Here is a 17334-nt window from a genome sequence, read left to right as displayed (position 1 = left end):
AATTCAAAACAGCTGAAGCAATTCTGATAGACTTACATGGAAAGCAACACATAATGGCAGACTTTAAAAGCACTATCTTCTACAACATCATGGGAGAAGCATACTGCTTACTGGCTTTAAGATATTCATCTTAGTCAAACTGTGACAAAATTGCTTTGCTTTACTTCAGCACTAACAAAAAAAATGAAGCTAGGAAAGTATTAAAGGATTAAAATTCAAAAGTGATCTGTGCCTTGGGCTGACAAATCATACTCCTTTAATAACAGGAAAACATTGGGAAAATACAGTACCGGCTGTCATTTTTCATGGAAAAAAACCTGCATTATTTGCTCTCCACATTTCAATTTGGACAGTTGAGAATGCTTAAATAAAGCTCTAAGTTATAAGCAATATCTATCAATGAAAATATTTACCAAAGCCCTTAGAAATGCAATTGTGTAAATAAAAGATACAACCTATACATATTATTCATATTAGTACTTAAAGCAACTTACTGTTCTACTGGTAACTTCTACATCTGTGAAACAAACATGCTGCTATTCAGTTCATCTATTGATAATGGGGGTATCTATAGTAGTAAAAAAGATTTTAGATTAAAATAGTTTCTCGAGAGAATTCCATTTATTTTGTTCACTGTTGGGGCATGGTAATTAATAAGCAGAATCAATTTCACAGAAAAATTTAGACATATTCACCATATCCGCTAATAGTTAATTTTCCAGAGCACAGGTCTGAATGTGGTTTGTTTCCCCAATGGGTTAATGCTCTATGTGCCGTGTGGTTATCGTACTTGTAAATGGAAGCAGCTGTGGAATGTGCAGTCTTGAAGCATGGTTACCACCTTCATAAGGCAAAACAGCCATAACATTACACGACAGTTATTCTACGTTATCTCATTACAGTCTCAAGACTCTCCCACAGTTTAGAATTTGTCTTGTGACTCTGCCTGTAAGTACCTAAAGCGAATGAAAACCACAACACAAGCACATCTAATGTCAGTGTGAGATCTCTGATGTCATCACTGTGTGTCACTGAGCGTCAGTATGACATCTCTGATGTCATCACTGGGTAATGATAAGGATCTCTGTGCCCTGGAGAGAAATGTGTTACCTCGCTTTCTCTCCAGCAGATCTGAAGGTAAAGGTGATGACTGTACTAAATGAAAGTTGAAGCGCAATGACCAGAAAGATGGCAGTAAAAGAAAATACATTCTTCTCTTGACCCATGAGGAAGCATTTAAGGAACCCTCAGTATATGGATTTGAGGATTGGTGTGACAGCAACAATCGTGGATACGGCATATGAAGGGCAACCTCTGGTACCTGACCGAACATGAGAAAACTGGATTCATCTGAGGATGTGTGGCAGATTCGTCCTGCTAGAATATACGCAACGAGAAAAATTCTAAATGTCACAACGGCTCAACAGACACATAGGAATCTGGATCATCTCTCGCCAATCCAAAAAGCATATACTGCGCCTTACCAACACGCTGTAGTTATCTGAACAGGTAAAATAAATGGCCAAACCTGATTGCCTGCGGCTGTTGCAGCGAACGGAACGCTGGCGGCAGGTGGTGTTGCTGCAGACACAGTGGTAGGTGTTGCACCGTGCATCATGGGCACTTTCAGTAGGAAACCATGGAAGCAACACACGGAAGGGTGGAGGATTTATGCAGCCATGACATACACGATGGAATGGGGCGTGGTAGGTATCACAGCAACAAGCCATGTGACATCATCACGATGGATACACCAGGGTGCAACATGCAATCACAGTCAGTGCAAAGCAACACAGCGTGGAAGGGGGAAAAATTTAAAAAGAGAAAAGGGGAAAGCCAATTATAGTTACCATTAAGGAAAATGGAATCATTCTCAACCAGTTAGTTTTTTTTTTGTTTTTTCGTTTTTTGTTTTTGTTTTTTCTTTAGCAGAATCACATTCTAGTTGACTTAAAAGGCCACATTTTCAGAAAGGGTTACAAGGAGTGCATGTGACAGAATCTGATTTTACCAAGGCTATCTATAGGAATACCTAGTGAAGCAGACAAGTGGCTGGTTTGCACATTTGAGTGTGAGTAGGGAAGTGTGGATTGGTGTTTGGGTTCACTAACTTATAGACCTGAGTATCGTCACTACATTTGCAGGTGCAAAGACACAACTATAGATGTACTTACCTGATCTACATGCAACAACAACAACAACAACAACAACAACAAGGCAGTTCGATTGGTGGGCCTGTGTATGGTAGGGGAGCAGATATGAAGAATACAGTGGACTATGCACACAGATTTTTAAGTACAGCTTTGGCAAAGCCCTTGGAAATCTAGGCTATTTATCAAACAAACACACAGGGTGCTTCATGGTAAATATATGGCAAAATCTGGTCTTCATCCCACTTATTACAGCCATGACTGTATGGCTAGCAGCTGTAACATCTCCCTCAGTTTCTTTTTGCCTTTTCTAGTCTCTAGCCCATTTTGAAAGCTTTTTAGGTGCTTTTCTCATTCCTAGCTCATTTTGGAAAGCAAACGAAGGAATTAACGTGTGAATGGTGAGCGTGCATATAGAGTAATTTATGTCTACATCCATTGAATTCAGATTTTCTGAAAGTCTACAGAGCAAGTGAATGGCACGGAGAGAGGAAGATCAATATACACCATGTCACAGAAACCACAGATGTACCCCAAATGGTGATCAACAGAAATCCTGTACTTGGCCCTTATGTGCATCTCCGGTTACCTGTTACCTATAGACACCCCTTACTGTATCACATGCCGATTCTACAAACACTCTTGTTTTCCCTTTAGGAGCACAGCAACGATACAGGATGCAGTGCCACTGAAACACGCAGTTTGCATTCCTACACAGAGCTCTTAGGTGCAAAGACAGGGGTACGGAGTCACAAAATGTGAAGACACAGACACGTTTTCCCAACTTGCAGATGTCTGTTCTAACCACATGTGTACGATGCTCCCATCAGTATCAGTGGAAATGTTTCCATTTCCTTCAGGGGACAGCCAATCCCTCAGTAACACTAGTCCCTTTTGGGTTCTGCACCTACTCTGGGCAACCAACAGGATGAAGGTTAAGCCGTGGCAAGCTCTCAAATAGGATGAAAAGCACTGGATTGATATGAGATGGTGGGGGAGGGGGGTAGGGTGGGATAATTCCTCCCTGTAGCACACAGAGCTATTTTCTGCTGGTCCGTGCCTGGTTCCCATGGACTATAGGAGCTGGGAACTCCTGTACCAGAAACAAGTCACTTTCTTATCTTCTGCAGTAGGGGCGATGTAAACATGGGCTTTTATTGATTTTTATCATGTGCGTGTGTGAGAGTGTGTGTGCACCTGCGGATGCACGAGCAGGGGAAGGGCAGAGAAAGAGGGGGAGAGAGAATCCCATGCAGGCCCTGCGCTGTCAGTGCAGAGCCCAATGCGGGGCTCCATCTCGTGAACCATGAGATCATGACCTGAGCCAAAATCAAGAGTCAGACACTTAACCGACTGAGTCAGACACTTAACCGACACCCAGGTGTCCCTAAAAATGGTCTTAAGAGGGACACCATATTGTGTTGGTGACTAATTAAAGGATCTGCATGTGACTGACTGTTAAAAATTACATAATCCCAAAGAATCATTTTGAAAGGGTTCTGTTGGGCCTGGTTTCCATGCACATGGCACTTCATTCTAGAACACTACAGAATGCTCTCACTCTGCTTAACTCATCCTTTCTCAACATTTGAGTATTGAATGATTTAGATCTCATGAATAACTTTTTTTTGGGGGGGGGAGGGAAGGATTATTTTGTGATACTTTACAAATTATACATTTGAAATCTTTTAAAATGTCTTAGTCACAGATGTAAAGCTAAGAACAAAAGTGTCCACTCTGGCTAGATAAGGAAATGTTTCAAAATATTTCAGCTGCAATTTGTAGGACGCAAACAGACACATGGCAGGATTAGTATTTGGCCACAGTGGCGACCAACTAGGACCCCAGAGCGTAGCAGTGTTGAGATTCCACAAAGATATGAAACAGCACCCTATTACGTCTTAAATCCTCAGAAAATGTCAAAATGCAGCTAGGACATCAGCTTTAAAATACAAAAGTGCAGAACTGTCTTATTTTCTTCTTAGTCAGGATGAGGTGCCCTAGCCTGCCTATGCTCAGCAACGCAACTGCTTTTCTGAGATATAATGGGTACATATAAACTGTTACAGTCACAACAGAGGTGCATCAGAACAGTAGGAGAGGGGAAGGTCTGGTAGCCACAGTGGCGGAAACGGAGACAGAAGTAGCTTCTTGAAACGTTTGTCATAAGTATGCTCAGCTTTCCTGATGGCAAAGGTAGACTCCAACAACATTTTCAACCTGCTTTACCTTGTCTGTTTTCTCTCTTCTTTGTGCCCCAACTCCACCTGCCCTTCCCCCCAAGCCAGTGGCCCAGGAGCCACATCACTCAGTCACTCATCTCTTTCACAGTCATGACAGAAAAGCACGTTTTTTTTTCAGATTAGAAAAAGTTGAGAATGTTTGTACAAAACCTACCAACACTTGAAGCGGGTGCCATGCACAGTATGGGCCCTGTACACCATGCAGAAAAGCGTGAAAAGTAAAGGAGAGAGATTTCATTATTACATCTTTACTGAGAGAAATAATTTTTAACCCGAAAGATATTCTTTGCAATATTAATTAATGAGCACATGCAAATCCAGTAATTTCCCATGCTTATAATTATAGCTCAGTTTTAAGATCACCAACCCAGGTAATCAAAGTAATTCTTGGATTCTTAGGTATAAGAGCGAACATTAAGTTTTCTTTAAAGGAATTACCTCACTTCAATTACATATTTAGTTTGGGCACATCTTACCACAGCCTCTTTCTCACAACCCTGGACTGGACTATGAACATACAGCAAACAGGCTTTTCATCAACAGGGGGCGCTCAGCCCGACAGGTTTTAGTTTTGTTTTTGATTAAGGGGAAAGGGAGTCTTCTGACATTGTGCTCAGGAAACCAGACTTTAAATTAGCCAAATCCAGCAAAAAAGTCTAAAAACTGTGTTTTTAAAGTGATATCATAAAGAACTACTGTGGTTAGTAAATAAAGACTTTTTTTAGGTCTTCTTTCCAAACAAATTAGCTGATTAATTTATCAGTTAACCAACAGGTTGTTTCAAGGGCAGGTGTATAATACCATGTGCTTAGTATGTTTACATAATTAATAAAGTTTTCTAAACTAACTTTAAAGCATGTCAGTATCACTTCATAATAGTTGCCAAACTGGGGCATTTATGATTCTGGCAAAACCCAAAAAACTACTCTACTCTCAGTGATTAGGATTTTCCATTTATCCCTAAGAGATTATATGCTCACTCTTAAAGTACTGAACCATAGGAAGAAAGGTATTTCTCCTCACATATGATATTTATTTGAACAAAATTTTCTATTCAATTTGGTATAAAACTGTTATGCTATTAGATACAGTTGAATGTAGAAGGTAACCAAATATCCTGCATTGTGTCAGGAAAATATGATAAGCTGCTATATTTTTTTATATTAACTGCTATAAGAGTTAAAGGCTAAAACTATGTGTTTTATACATATATATATGTATGTACATATATATATATGTATATACAACTATACCTACAGTGTCATTATAAGATAGTATATGGTACAGTTATAGGACAGTGTGTATATATATATATACACACACATATTTACATATATATATATTTACATATATATATATATATATATGACTGTATACTGTCTTATAACGACACTGTAAGTTCCAGGGTAGTTTTATTATAACTATCTTTGGCATATCAAAGATATATAGACTATATATTATTGCAACGCTGAAACTGTGAAACATTTTTTTTGAGGGGTGACCACTGTCTTTCAAAGGGATACCTAAGAGTCAAGGAATTAGTCTGAGACTGAACCAAGTGAATCAATCTTAAGAAGCAAACACTAAGACATGCCAAAAAAGAAAAATGTTGACCATTTTGCCTAGTTTGATTTCAACCCATTCATTTGCAGGAATCATAGCAAAACTGGGGTTCTCCAGACTAGCAGATCAAGCATAACTGCCTTGTCTGATTTCCGGACAAAACACCTGTCGACGGTCCTCGAATCAAAACTCTGGCAGCTGGTGCGCACTCTATACATTCACACCATCGCGAAACCTGCGCAGCCCGGAGTCCCCGTTCTCACCTGCAGGGATATATGCTGGTGGCTGGAGCTGCAGGCCAGCCAGAGCCTGCTGGCAGTGGAAAACACTGGGGTTAAAGAACGGAGTCGCACCATTGGTCTTTTCAAGCGCCGATCTCTTTGGTATCAGTTGAAGTGCACCAGGCTGAAGGGCCTGCGAGGGAGAGATGGAATAATAAATAGCATCAAAGAAAGTAACAAGATGTCCTCAAGGCGAGCAAAGCAGCAGTTAGATAAAGGTATGGCCCGGGAACCCTTTGCAAGGGTATCTGTTGAGCAACTGACTAGATAAGTACTTAGCCTAACACAGAAAATAAACAGACAAGGAAAAAACATACTGGTTTTCAACTTCACTCATTTAAGCAAATAACAAAGGACCTCATCATTTGAGCACGATGTGACCCAAAGCTGTGAACAGCAAATACTCATTTAAAATTAACATCTCCGGGATGTCCATCCATTAATCTATTACAATGAGATGGGCAGAAGCAACAGATATAGCAGGGAAGAGATTTTTGCCAGTTAAAATTCCAACGTGGATCTAGGAGATAAATGGTATACAGGTGGTCAAACAGATGTCAGGAGGTCAGAATTTGATCTTGTAGCTCCATAAAACAAAATCCAATCTATATAAGGACTTCCAGTGCAAATTCTAGAACTGTGCTTCTTCCAACTAGTATGTAAGGGAAAAGTAAATAATTTTCTTCTTCATGACGCACCTCACCCAGATAACATAGTAAAATATGTGCAATTTTCATTTATAGATGCTCACTGTGCATTTCGGGATGTACCACCAGCTTCGTTAAGTCCTTGTAAGGTTTAATTCTAAAATGTATTAGAATTTAAAACTCTCCTTTCATGTCTACACTTCTTTCAAAACCTCACGGTGCCCATGATACTCGGTCAAATTTGCTCCTGGATCAGATTCGTTGGAGAAGTTGGACATGACTTTCTACATTTTTTTTTTCTCAGCAAATTGCATGTGACTTAAAAGACATGTCCCAGCAACAAGAATTAGGTATGCTCCAAATTCTTAAGGAGACAGGAACACTTGTGTTGAGTAATGAGCATTCCATATGCCAAAAAGGGGCATGCCATGACCTTCTTTCTCCTGTGGATAAAGAAGTCTAAAGGTATCTCTATTTTTTTTTTTTTGAAACTAAATATTTACTCTTCGTGTCTTTTGCTTTTAAAAAATGCATACATGCTGCTTCAGTGAAGTCAACCTGAGCTACGCCCATGAATACGAAGAGGGTAAAAAAAACTTTCTTTTACGAAACATTTCAACTCTGAATCCTTCAAAATATAGAAAGCCTGAAGTTCTTCAGGAAGCCTCCTTTATTTGATCTTACCTCAAACCAATTCCTGTGGGCCAATCTGACCACACTACTAAGACTCTGCTCTGAGCAGCTACTCAGAGAGGAATGTTATATTGATATTCACAAGTACCAAATGAAGGCCTACTAGATAATATTTAATTCTCAACAGATTTGGAACTGGCTTACATGCATCCTACCAAACACACTCAAATCATGAGAAATGGACACATACATATGAAGGCCCCGTGACTGAGCACAGAACAGGTACACAATGGTACATCCCATGCATATGAGAACCTTTATTTTTAGGGGAAACTGTATTTCTCTTGTGTATCATAGACCCACACTGCTTCTGAACTCCATGCCACTGACACAAGTAATCAAAAAAAACTGGAGGTTTAAAATCTGCAGTGAACACTCTGGATACCTTGCTATTTTCACAGCTTAAAATCCTCTCCTTCAAAAGAACTTAAGACCAAAACCATTTGGTGAAGTCTTTTTAAAATTCATTAACAGACTGTTTTACAGATCGAAGGAGAAAATAAGTTTCTTCTACTTTCATGAAGTGATGGGTTCAGTTCTGAGAGAACAGAGGAGGTGAAGCAAGTCCAGAATCTACAAGAAAAGTCTGGAGAAATCTGGAGTATTTGCCTTAGAAAAAAAGACACGAGAGTCCCACTCATACGGAATAGGGACTGATTTATTTTGTGTAATAAAATAAGTTTAAGTTCCAGTTACACCAAGATCAACTTCAACTCAATAAGGAAAACCTTAACAAATAGGGATGTTTGAAAATACAGTAAAACCTTGCATTGCGAGTGACTTGTTCTGTGAGTGTTCCGCAAGACGAGCAAACATTTCTAATACATTTTAACTTGATAAACGAGCGACGTCTTGCAATACGATTAGTACGTGATGCCCAATGTCACATGATCCAAACTGAGCCAATGGTTCTTGAAATTCACTTTGATACACGAGTGCTTTGGATTATCAGCATGTTCCCAGAACAAATTATGCTCACAAACCAAGGTTTTACTGTAAATCTATCTCTTTCATGAAAAGGTAAGGTCCTGTCATGGGCTTCAGGATCCTGTAGGTGGTTTTTTTCTCCACGGCCAGGAAACATGAGGTTTCCTCAGGGTTTTGTCCCTTATTGAGATTATTATACCCTATTACATGAGGAAAGGCCCACGTTAAAAAAAAGGAAAAAAATTACAAGCTGATTTTCTTTTTTTTAAAATGTTTTTAACGTTTACTTATTTTTGAGACAGAGACAGAGCATGAACAGGGGAGGGTCAGAGAGAGGGAGACACAGAATCCGAAACAGGCTCCAGGCTCTGAGCTGTCAGCCCAGAGCCGGATGCGGGGCTCGAACTCATGGACCGCGAGATCATGACCTGAGCCGAGGTCGGCCGCTTAACTGACTGAGCCACCCAGGCGCCCCTACAAGCAGATTTTCAAAGTAATTGACAGCTATGACAAACTTAACTAATCATAATTTCTATTTCTCAACCTATCACACTGTAGAGTTATGCATATATTTTTCCCACCTGCTACCTTACTGACAAAATGTCCATGAAGGTGGCTTACAGGGTAGAGAGACAACTTTCTGCCTTTTTGGGATCTTAAGATTAGCTAGGCTATCAAAACTACTCAAAAATAATTTAGTGTTTAAGTTATAGAATTTACTCTTTTCCAAAACATGGGAGAAAAAGCACAGTAGATTAAAATCATTAGTGAGGCTTTGAAACAATTATCTTTAGAAAATTTGAGCAAGTGAAGCAGAATAAATAGGTGTTCTCTTTTCCAGCTTATAACCTTGGCTCTTCATACTACGATCCACTCATGACTATTCAAGACTATGGTTATAAGGATATTAGACAAGGTGAGGAATGTACTAACATTTCCCCCCAAACAGCCTACAACCCCTGGTCCGTTCTTACCATCGCGGCGGCAGCTGAATGGTTCATCTGGTGATGAGCTGCCCTGAGTTTGGCTTGCAAGTGAGCAGGAGGATGAAAGTACTTGCATTTCTCCCGGGAGCATCGCCCTTTGATGTAATCCATGCAGATGGTCACAGTATTATCGCTTGCCTCGATCATGGAAACATCTGTAGGGTGAGCGTAGCGGCAATCGTTCTCACCACGGGTACAGTTTCCACGCTGGAATTCTCGGCAAACCTTAAATTACAGTGACAGTGACAACACATATCACATGGATGCCTGGAAGCTGATTAGCTTTTATTTATTTTGCCAGTGAATGTAAGAGCAAGAGTAGACGTGATTTTGTCATCTATCTAGGAAAATTCTACAAAAGCTGAAGGAAAATGTGAAGCCATATTCCCGGTGAGACGTCCACATAGATGTTTCTATTCCTAGAAAAAAAAAATATTCCACTATGCCCAAAGGAAAGTTGTCTGCTTTAAAAGTATTGTTGAAAACCACTTTTTAATCTTCCGCTTAATTCACAGCCTGAAGTGTAATTAGCCAAATTTTCAAGAGGGGGTTATTTTGCTAAAGTCCAAGATGAGTCTTTGTCACACAGCAATGCAGTTTTTCCCAGCAAAATTGTGGATCACAACTGAGTTGCGTGTACAGTCAGATTCCATTATGAGACAAATGCCAGGCATTTAAGTCAGCCAGTGGAGTTGCCTTTGTATGAAATGGACTAGTTATTTATTTCAGTGTAGGAAGAATGACAAGGGAAGACTGAAGGACTTCCATAAATCAAAAAAGCTGTTTGAAGTTTCTTTTAGATTGCCTTTTCATAAGCAGCGGGGATATTCATTATCTAGTCCATCATTCTTAAGATGGAGAAAAAGGTTTGCATACTATGATACTCCCTTAATATTCTGCATTCATAGAGACTTAATCTACTTTTTTTTTTTCCAGTTGGATTATTCTACCAAGTAGAGACTCATTAACAATATGGCGATCCCAGTCTGTAAAGCTGGAGCCTGGGTTAAAGGAACATTCCCACCAGCCCTCTTGTGCCATAGCAAAGGGGATGCAGTGTCCGTGTCTGGGCACACTAGGACACTGTCTGACCTGTGTACAACTGAATCAATGCGTTGCATAACAGGCTACAATGGCAGTAGTAAGACATTTAACATTTTTCTGAGGTTATACTTCATAAGCTAAAAACTCAGGTGTATTTATTGAAAGCATTCAAAACGCTGGGCCCTGAGAATGTCGCTTTCTGCGTGGGGTTGATACTATCCTACAGGTATTTATATATTTCTACACCAATACCTCCAGTTTATCTGAACGCATCGGTTTGGGACCAGCAGCTCCTGGCAATGCGAGAGGCGGGTTTCCAGAAATCAGAACAGGTGCATTCGGTACAAGTTCAGCAGGAAGCAGGCCCATCCCAGGATGAGGTAAGTAAGGATTGAAAGCCATGGCAGGATTAGCTGCAAGTGGAGGATTCACAGGAAAAGAAGTCTGCACGTTGAAAAGAGAAAAAAAAAAAGCCATTAGAGGTAAATAGATTCTTTTCTATTATTACACAAGAGGCATTCTTTCAAAGAGCCTAAGCCATATCCCAAGTTACCATTGTTGCTTTTGACTTCTGCCACAAGTGATATCACCTATACAGGCAATCTGCCTTGTCTCCTTACACAGGCATGGCCCTTACAGGCAGACTTCCGGTTCTCCCGAAAGCCCCTCTGTTCCACTCTCCTCTTTCCTCTTTCCATCAGCACTGCCTGGCCCTAAGGCTGCCGGTCCTACCAAAGTTCCACCAGCCCCACCACCACCTCACTCCTCTTTTTGGCCCACTATCAATTACAGAAAACAGAAGGGAAGTGAGGAAGAAAGGGGCAGATTAAAGAAAGGTGAAAGCTCTAACAACTTCTTGCTGTCCACCTAAAATGAGATTGGGATGGCCGTTTTTTTTTTTAAAAAAATTAGAGGTTCTATTTCACAAATGAATCGGACTTGCCCAGCCTCGTCTTTACCTAGGGGGCCGGATGATATCCCTAACTCAAAAGGAGGCCCTAAAAAATGTTCCAAGGATCCCTGTTAGGGAGACATAACATAATAGGATTTGAAGGTATATAAACTAGAGCACAACTTGTCAAGAAAAACATTAGAAATGCAAAGGGCTCTCACAGGTTTTTCTCTCTTATGAAAGTCCTAATCTCAAGAGCTTGATACATGTATTGCCTTTATTATCTGTAACCATGTAGTTTATCCCTCTGTGTGCTATTTTCCAGCTTGTTCCACATGTGGGAATCTTTTCTTTTCAATGTGGCTCTAATTTCTTTGATAGTTCTCTTTTCTCCACTGTAATACCCCATTCTTAGTAAATGACTGATAGAATCAGTGATAAGGTTTAAAAAGAAATGGAAGCATTTAATGGATTAACAACAAACCATGGTTAAATGCAGTACATTTCTAGCAGGGACTCTATAAGGTAGACAGTGCCTTGGTGTGCACCTGGTGGTTTCTCTTGGTGCATTATTAATAGCATCTGTTCTTTCTTGCTTTCTTGTGCTACATCACATGAATAGGAACAGCCCTAAGTATAGGTAGAATGGGAGGCTATGGAGTATGAAGTGAGGGCCAATATATATATTCACCAACCCACCCCCTAGTCTGACTTGAAATTTTCACCTGCATAGCCGTCTCCCCAAAGCCCATTAAAAACCACATGCCAGGGGCGCGTGGGTGGCTCAGTCGGTTAAGCATCCAACTTCGGCTCAGGTCATGTTCCCACAGTTTTGTGGGTTCAAGCCCTGCCTCGGTCTCTGTACTGACAGGGCAGAGCCTGCTTGAGATTCTCTCTCTCTCTCTCTCTCTCTCTCTCTCTCTCCCTCCCTCCCTCCCTCTCTCTCTCTCTCTCTCCCTGTCTCTGCTCCTCTCCCACTTGTGCTATCTCTGTCTCTCTCAAAATAAATAAACTTCTTAAAAAAAAAAAAACAAACCACATGCCAACATGGAAGGAAGGGGCTTCCCAAAGAGCACTCTACTGTAGATGATTTTCTCAAAGTAGCTAATTGGCACATTAGGAAGGACAGAAAGAACTTGGCCCCTCAAAACTGACAAGACTCACTAGGGTGAGTAGAGAATGCATGGCAGCCAAGAGCTTTCAGAGGAAGGGGCAACACCAGGCACCGGGAAAGGTGATGGTGCAGTCAGGGAGGGGCTTTAAGGTCTGAGGACCAGGTCTAGGGCTGACCCAGCCCAACTAGGCATTGTGATGTAAGGCTGTAAGGACACGCCATACTTCTCACTGAATGAGACGTGAAGCTCCAGGAATTAGCTGATGTGATATTGTTATATAATGAGATGGAAATCTCTTGGAAACTGCCACCCAGGCATGCTTCCACGATAAGGCACAGTTTATCAATTTGATGATTCATGGTTGTCTCAAAACCAGCAAGAATCTCTCATTGTAAAAACTCTGCATTTGAACCACACAACAGTACTTTGTTTTACTTCTCTTTCCTCTCTGACTTTCATAGTAAATTTCTCGCTGAAGTCACCCTGCTGTTTCTCCTGGATGCTTTCTGCCTTTGCCTTTTACAGAAGTGAGAGGAACCATTATTACAATTCTCTTCGAAAACTATTGCATTAAAAGAAAGACCTGTAGGTGAGTGGGTTTTCCCGATTAAAAATCATTAATCACTAATAAATAGTGATCAATTAATAATATTTAAGCCTAATGCATGTAAGTGATGCTTCCTATTTGCAGTAGCTCTGAACTTCTGTAATTTTTTTCCTTCCTTTTTCGGGGAAATTTTCCTGGTTAACTTCTGCTTTCTTTGGAATATACTGTAACTTGTTTAGGTTTGTTATAGGCTTCAAGTGTATGAAAAGAAGTTGTAAATTACTTAGAAGTCCATATAAAAAGTGCAAAGGGCTTGCTGAAAATGTTTGGATTTTTTTCAGGTTTTGCCACGAACTATACTGTGCCATCTTTACGTTCTCCTTGAGTAAAAACTTCATTCTTTAACACTGTTTATTGAGAAGAAGCAAGTTCTTCTAAGCACAACCCTTGGGCCTAGGCAGGGACTCCTGAGCTCCTTATTTATTTTCAAATGGACATTTTGGTTTTCTTGCCACCACCTCTGCCCCAGGGTAACTATTCCATTGAGTTTGAGCATTTCAAGGGCTTAGCTTTGGCTAACAGCCACCTGTTAAGCAGCCGGCAAGCTCACACATTCAGTTTTAATAAGCAATTTTAATCCTGCCTATACCTCGTCTGCAGCCCTGCCTGACAGTTGAGCTAACAAGAACCCATCTTGGGGGTAAAGAACCTTTTAAAGAAAAAAATTCCTAGCCGGCTGAACCTGAAATGGTCTGGACACTTAAATCTGTTTCAGATACTCACTCGAACCTAAATTATTTACTAAATATTTGAAAATATGAGAAGGTTTTTCCTCTGAGAACCAGAGGGGTGGAATTTCAGCTTTCTCCGGGTCTTATAAAAACAAACCGTGAAGAATGGTGGGGACAACTGATTCATGAATAACAAGGTCACCTAGACAGTTATTTACTCCCAGCGTCTCCAACAGCATTAGCTGGTAGGGTAGGAATTCCCAAGAGTGGTCACATGGTACCTAGGAACTACCAGGGCCTTAGAAATACCTCGTAAAAGTCAGTGATCGCCTCTAGAACAGTGGCCCCTAATCCTGGACTTCACTGAAAGCCGTGGACTCTGAATATGGAACTTGCTCAGCAACTTAAAGCCCTCACAGAATTCCCGCTGGGGCTGGGTTATGGACTAATCACTGTCAAAGAGCGTGTGTTGCAGGCTAAGTAAGGGTAGGCAGACGCCAGCCCCTGGGCCTAATCCGGCCCACCTATGTTTGTATGGTCAGGATGACAAACCAGGATGGTTTCTACATTTTTAAATGGTTGAAAAAAGTAAAAGATGGAGACTATTTCATAACACACGAAAAGTATGTGAAATGCATATTTCACTATCCTTAAATAAATTCCACTGTGCTCATTAGGAGATCTGTATTGATGAAAAGTTGTACATATGTGTTTTTTTCTCTTTTTGGAGAAGTACCTACATAGTATCCTTGACGTTGCCTCTTGTGCCACAAAGCCTGAAATACTTACTAGTTAGTCAATTACAGAAGCAATTGCTGACCCTCATTCTAGAGGGTTCCAAGAAAGTAAAGCACTCCATCCATTTCTGGAGTAAAGCACTAATTTTATATGTATATAAATTTAATACTTGTGGCATGATTCCACAAGTTGAAAAGGTTTGGCTTTAGAAACCAATACTAAAATATTCACTACAATATTTTCTTAATTGGTACTAAAATTAGGATTCTTCACTATTTATTTATGAAACAATAAGTACTCAGTGGTTAAGAATGGGGAGATAGATAGAATCTTGTGAAAGGTAAAATTTTAGGAGCCACCACATTTTGGGTCTTAAGGGATTCTGAAGCACCTTTTTAAAAAATGTTTATTTATTTTTGAGAGAGAGAGAGAGAGAGAGAGACAGAATCCCAAGCAGGCTCCAGGCTCTGAGCTGTCAGTACAGGGCCCAATGCAGGGCTCGAACCCATGAACCACGAGATCGTGACCTGAGCTGAAGTTGGATGCTCAACCAACTGAGCCATCCAGGCGCCCCTTGAAGCACCTCTGAATTGTAATACAATCCACTGAAAAACTATGCCTGAAATATCTCTAGTTTACACGTACATTTTAGGAACATTGAGTTATCATTTAAAATGGGTTATCCCTCAAACTAGTATAAAGAAAAAAATGTGAAGTGCTATGCGAAATCAATCTTTGTGTCTCCCCAACAGCTTAGATCTATTTGTAGTTACTTCAGTAATATCCAAGGTTCATTACAATTATTGTGTGATGAATGCAAGACACTTTAAGTCAATTATGCCAGTCCTTGCCTGAAGTCAACATAATTGAGGCCTTCCCTCTCTGAGCTCCTGTCTAGAGGTGGGCGACTAAACATTTCCTTTTATAGGATGGCAAACATTTGGTAATAATTTGTTGACTAGATTTTAATACCAGAAAAATAACACTCTTTAACTTTTACTAGCACTCATAATACCTTAATTTTATTGCTCACTGACAAGCATTTATATAGTATAAAAGGAAGCCCTGCTCACCATCACCATGTGAATTTCTGTCCTTAGCTAATCCCAAAGCACTTTGAAATGTATAAGTTTAGTTTCCCCCAGACTTTACTGTTCACATGGAGCACAACTGAATAATCTTTCTTTCAGAGTTTTTGCTTGGTCATCTCCACACTCTCTGAGTGATGTTCTGAGTGATGCCCGCATAACCTCCAGACTAGTTAATTGGTCCCTCAATAATTGAGAGTTAACTTTATAAACAGACGCAAGCTGATAGTGGTGTTTATGTACTAATCCTACTTGTTAATGAATAAGTCACCGTGGCCCAAGAGAGAGCTAGGCAAAAAAAAAAAAAAAAAAAAAAAAAAAAAAAAATCACCAAAAAAATACATAAATTCAATGGTCAAAAGTGAATAGTTGTCCTCATCTACGTCTGGCTTTTCTGACCTTAATCACAGAAGGTAGGCGATGGATCAATACATTGTTGTGAGTGTTAAAGGTATAAAACATAGCATGTAAGGGAGGACACAATATGGTTTGGATCTGCCCATATTTGGTGGAAAAGAAGCTGCAAAATAGGCCAGCAGTTACGACGGAGTGCCCAAAGACAAATCTGTGTCACACCAGATGATTTTACAGGTAAGAATATGGCAAGAGGGCAAATGACTTCTTTAGACGGGCAAGGCAGTTTTGACTCTGTTCCTGAAAAGGGAACAAGGACTGACCTAAAAATTGTACGTTGGTGAACTATATGTGATAATAGCGGCACTCAAGTGACTAGTACTCCACCAGGAAAGGGAAAGTATGAAAGACTCAAGTGGTTACCCAATTTTAACAAAGGGGATTAAACAAAACATGAGTGGGGGAGGGATGACCAGAGCTGAGAAAAGCCGAGAACCGCAGGAAGTCTGGAGACTATAAACATTTCAATGCAAGTCCAGGATAAATAGATGCTAAGGGTTATTATAATTATCAAGGGTTCAACAAACCTCCACCACCACCACCACCACAACACAACAACACAGAGTTAACAGAAAGAGAACTCTACAGAGGAAAACCAGAAAAGGCGAAAGGTCTAAAAAAATGTGGAGGATCAGGTAGAAATCAGACACTAAGAGTAGCACAAAAATATTAATTCACCATCTTACTATTGTTAGATCACACATTCCTAGAGGGCAGATGCCCGATAAGTATGTACTTGGTTGAATGAAAAGAGATTCCTAAGCCACTGATTAATTTTAGGATTATCAGTTAGAAAAATCAAATTCAAACATCACAGCACAAAAGAAACACTCAGGGATCAGAAGTGGTGGCAGAGGGATTGACTAAATCCATCAATCCATCAGTTTTCCTGTCTGCTAAGGAAGACTTGAGGCAGAAGGCTGCTCCCAAACGGTCTTTTCACATAGATGCACATTGTGTGTCAGCAGCACAGGATACTTTATACACACGTGTGTGCCATGCAAGCATACACACATACACAAATATAGGGATGTGTGCATTTTTAAACTGTAGTGGCTGAATCGTCAGTATCAGAAGGTATCCAATGTAGAGTTCTGAAACAATGGCTTTATGATACTGTAGATCAAAAGATGCAACTTCTTTTTTTTCCTTCCTTCCTTCCTTCCTTCCTTCCTTCCTTCCTCCCTCCCTCCCTCCCTCCCTTCCTTCCTTCTTCCTTCCTTCTTCCTTCCTTCCTCCCTCCCTCCTTCCCTCTTCCTTCCTTCCTTCATCCCT

The 17334-nt window shown here is 40.3% G+C and overlaps 1 protein-coding gene and 1 long non-coding RNA gene across 10 annotated transcripts in view; one reads left to right on the top strand and one right to left on the bottom strand.

Annotated features, from left to right (window-relative positions):
- The window catches only part of MBNL3 (muscleblind like splicing regulator 3), a 112233-nt gene that overhangs the window by 8429 nt on the left and 86470 nt on the right, over positions 1–17334 (bottom strand). For 5 of the 9 annotated variants that reach the window (XM_040468066.1, XM_040468067.1, XM_040468068.1 and 2 more), the window contains 6 exons: positions 10787–10978; positions 9479–9715; positions 6220–6370; positions 4548–4583; positions 1529–1623; positions 495–568 (listed from right to left, as the gene is read on the bottom strand). In XM_040468066.1, the coding sequence (XP_040324000.1) occupies positions 512–568; positions 1529–1623; positions 4548–4583; positions 6220–6370; positions 9479–9715; positions 10787–10978 (768 nt within the window). In that variant the 3' untranslated portion in view covers positions 495–511. The remainder of the gene's footprint in view (positions 1–494; positions 569–1528; positions 1624–4547; positions 4584–6219; positions 6371–9478; positions 9716–10786; positions 10979–17334) is intronic. The other 4 variants (XM_040468069.1, XM_040468070.1, XR_005788088.1 and 1 more) reach the window with 4 other exon arrangements.
- Positions 13024–17334, top strand: part of LOC121025533 (uncharacterized) — a 7013-nt gene continuing 2702 nt past the window's right edge. The window contains exon 1 of the long non-coding RNA XR_005788095.1: positions 13024–13130. This is a non-coding gene — a long non-coding RNA (uncharacterized LOC121025533). The remainder of the gene's footprint in view (positions 13131–17334) is intronic.

The sequence above is a fragment of the Herpailurus yagouaroundi genome, unplaced genomic scaffold (genome assembly GCF_014898765.1).
Source record: "Herpailurus yagouaroundi ecotype Mexico unplaced genomic scaffold, PumYag 67681, whole genome shotgun sequence".
Taxonomy (NCBI): Eukaryota; Metazoa; Chordata; class Mammalia; order Carnivora; family Felidae; genus Herpailurus; species Herpailurus yagouaroundi.
Note: the sequence above shows the minus strand (reverse complement) of the source record. Positions and strands in the feature narration are given on the sequence as shown.